Below are 3,521 nucleotides of genomic sequence, written 5' to 3'. Positions count from 1 at the left end.
ATATATATATATTTGTGTATATATGTGTGTATATGTGTGTATATATACTGTACATACATATGTATGTATATATATATATATATATACATACAAATATATATGTATATATATATATATGTATACATATATATGTATGTATATACTGTGTATACAAATATATATGTATCTATATATATGTATACATATATATGTATGTATATACTGTGTATATATACATATATGTATGTATATACTTACATATATATGTGTATATATACATAATATATATGTATGTATGTATGTGTATATATATATACATACATATATATATATATATATATATATATATATATATATATATATACATACATATATACATACACATATACGTATATGTATGTATATATGTATATACATATACACATATATATATATATATACACAGCCCGGCCCCCGGCCAAAGTGCTTTAACCCAATGTGGGCCCCGAGTCAAAAAGTTTGGGGACCCCTGACATAGATACAGCGTTGATGTTTATTCAGTGTCAGTTTGGGACATTGATTTGACCATTGAAATTGGGTCACTTGGATCTAACGTTAGACATGAATTATTTCGCAACATTGTATCGAAGTGATTTTTAAAGGATGTGTTGTTGTTGTATCAATGTTTTGTGTTTGCTGGAAGGGGTTTAATAAGGGCATATTTGTCACAAAGTGACTGTATTAGCACAGAAAACTAATTTTTGGCAAATGTTTACCTATTTGTGTGCAGCGGTTCATTGAGTAAAAGAGAGGCAGTAGCTTACACAAACACATACTGGAATACTCGATGGAGCCCTCATTTGTTTCTAAACCTTTACCACAAAGGAAGTTTGCAACTGTGGAAAGAAATTGAGAACCTGGTCTCATGCACCACTTTGGGAGAGTCCCTCATGGCATGAATATAAAAAGCAGTTTGGAAAAAGTCTTTTTTGGAGTCACTTGTAAGTGCAGAGAATGCCGCCACCTTACTGGTGTCTCTGAGTCCGACACTGAACTATAAAAATATAAATAGAAACTAAAGATCCTGCAGTTTTTGGCAAGTTGTCTTTACCGCCTTTCATAGGTGGACCCTTCAAAAGCTCCCCTAGCTGTTGTCATTCCACTCTGGCATGATGCTGACGCTGTGTACCGTGTGGTACTGGTGAGGCGATAGCGTGCGCGGGATGCCGTGCGCGTACAGATACTCGTTCCCTTGCAGGCCGGCTGTCGGCGACTGGATGCCAGCGCCGGGACTGCACTGGCGGCCCAAAGTCTGGTGCGTCATGGAGCTCTGGTACATGGCCGCGTGGTGACCGTCGCCCAGCTGGGCCGAGGCGTGGCCACCCACCCCGCCGAGTCTGGACACCAGAGAGCCCGACGTGAAGTGAGCCGAGAAGTGCTGGTAGGGCAGCCGTTCCATGGGCTGCATGGTGGCCACTGAGCAGCTCCCGTAGGGCGATACGCCGGCCCAGGTGTTGCAGCTGATGTCCTCCAAGCTGGGGACTGACTCGGAACCCTGCGAGGCGGCGGCGTACATGCAGGCCTGCCGTTGGCTGGACTCGTTGCGGTAGGGGCCGGCAGCCAGGCCCAGGCTCTGCGCGTAGCCCACCGGGCGGTAGTAGTGGTCGTCCTCGCTGGACGAGCTCTCGAGGTAGGCTTTCTTGTAGCCGTGCTCACCTGAGTGGGGGTCGTCTTCCACTGCTGATAAATGAACAAGCCAGGATGTCAAAAATCAAGCACATAACATCAGCATGGTTAACATGAACTGCCTTGTGTCTTATATGCTGCAAAAAGTAGTTTATGACCATATCAACAAATATATTTTGAGACTTTCGCTTGGCAGCTTTTTACTTTATTGGTAAGATCAGCACAATTCAGTAGAAAATCCATAAAGTAATGTTCTCTACCTACTGTAGTAGAGAAGCCCTTCATATTTATACAATAGCTTCTATGGTATTTGTTCAAGAGTATTATGGATATAGTAAATCCTACAGAACACTTAAAGTAAATTAAGTAAATTTAAATGTAGTCTTACATCTTATATGCTGCAAAGTTAGCTTGTATATGCCTCATACTGTATGTTGGGCCACAATGGGTTTAAATGTTACATAACCATGACAACCAAAAAATATTTTGAGGCTTTTGCTTGGCAAGTTATTTCCTTATTGGGAAGATCAGCAGAATTGAGTAGAAAATGTACAAAGCAATGTTGTATAACTGCTACCTAGTTCTATGGCAGTGTTTCTCAAACTTTTTTCAGTGATGTACCCCCTGTGAACATTTTTTTAATTCAAGTACCCCCTAATCAGACCAAAGCATTTTTGGTTGGAAAAAAGAGATTATGAAGTAAAATACAGCACTATGTCATCAGTTTATGATTTATTAAATTGTATAACAGTGCAAAATATTTCTCATTTGTAGTGTTCTTTCCCGAACTATTTGAGAAAAAAAGATATAAAAATAACTAAAAACCTGTTGAAAAAGAAACAAGTGATTCAATTATAAATAAAGATTTCTACACATAGAAGTAATCAACAACTTAAAGTGCCCTCTTTGGGGATTGTAATAGAGATCCATCTGGATTCAAGAACTTAATTCTAAACATTTCTTCACAAAAAAAGACATCTTTAACATCAATATTTATGGAACATGTCCACAAAAAATCTAGCGGTCAACACTAAATATTGCATTGTTGCATTTCTTTTCACAGTATATTAACTCACATTCATATTTTGTTGAAGTAATATTCAATAAATATATTTATGAAGGATTTTAGAATTGTTGTTATTTTTAGAATATTAAAAAAATATATATCTCACGTACCCCTTGGCATACCTTCAAGTACCCCCAGGGGTATGCGTACCCCCATTTGAGAACCACCGGTCTATGGTATTTGTTCAAAAGTATTGTGAACATATTATTAATATAAATTCAGTATTGCGTCTCATATGCTGTGAAGTCAGCTTATATTTGCCTCAACTTGTATTTTTGGGGCAAAAATGTGTGTGTAATGTAAAAAAAAGATTACCATACCGACAAAAAATATTATAAGACTTTCACTTGACAGCGTATTTCTCAGGTCAGCAGAATTGAGTGGAAAATCCATCAAACAATTTTCTGTAACTACACAATGCATTTCTATGGTAACTTCTATGGTACTTGGTCAAGAATACTCTGAAAATAATGTTAATACAAAGGCAGTCTTGGATTCTGTATGCTGAAAAGTTACCTTATGTTTGCTCTGTCGTGTATTTTGGCAAAATAAGTGGTTTGAATTTAAAAACAAATTACCATACCAACAAGCAAATATTTTGAGACTTTCGCTTGGCAACATATTTACTTATTGAGAAGGTCATCAAAATTAAGTAGAAAATCTATAAAGCAATGTTCTGTAACTACTGTAGTAGAGAAGCCAAACACATTTCTGTGGTAGGTCCTAGGATGCTTGGTCAAGAGTATTGTGAAAATAATGTTATAATGAATTCAGTTTTGCGTTTAATATGCTGCAAAGTTATCTTATATTT

General features: G+C 37.2%; 1 protein-coding gene across 1 annotated transcript in view; it reads right to left on the bottom strand.

Annotated features, from left to right (window-relative positions):
- Positions 1–429: 429 nt before the first annotated feature.
- The window catches only part of tbx5a (T-box transcription factor 5a), a 40,814-nt gene continuing 37,722 nt past the window's right edge, over positions 430–3,521 (bottom strand). The window contains exon 9 of the mRNA XM_061877189.1: positions 430–1,698. Within this exon, the coding sequence (XP_061733173.1) occupies positions 1,103–1,698 (596 nt within the window). The 3' untranslated portion in view covers positions 430–1,102. The remainder of the gene's footprint in view (positions 1,699–3,521) is intronic.

Source organism: Nerophis ophidion, linkage group LG17 (genome assembly GCF_033978795.1).
Source record: "Nerophis ophidion isolate RoL-2023_Sa linkage group LG17, RoL_Noph_v1.0, whole genome shotgun sequence".
NCBI classification, from domain to species: Eukaryota; Metazoa; Chordata; class Actinopteri; order Syngnathiformes; family Syngnathidae; genus Nerophis; species Nerophis ophidion.
The sequence above is the reverse complement of the archived record's forward strand: the minus strand, read 5'-3'. Positions and strand labels throughout refer to the sequence as shown.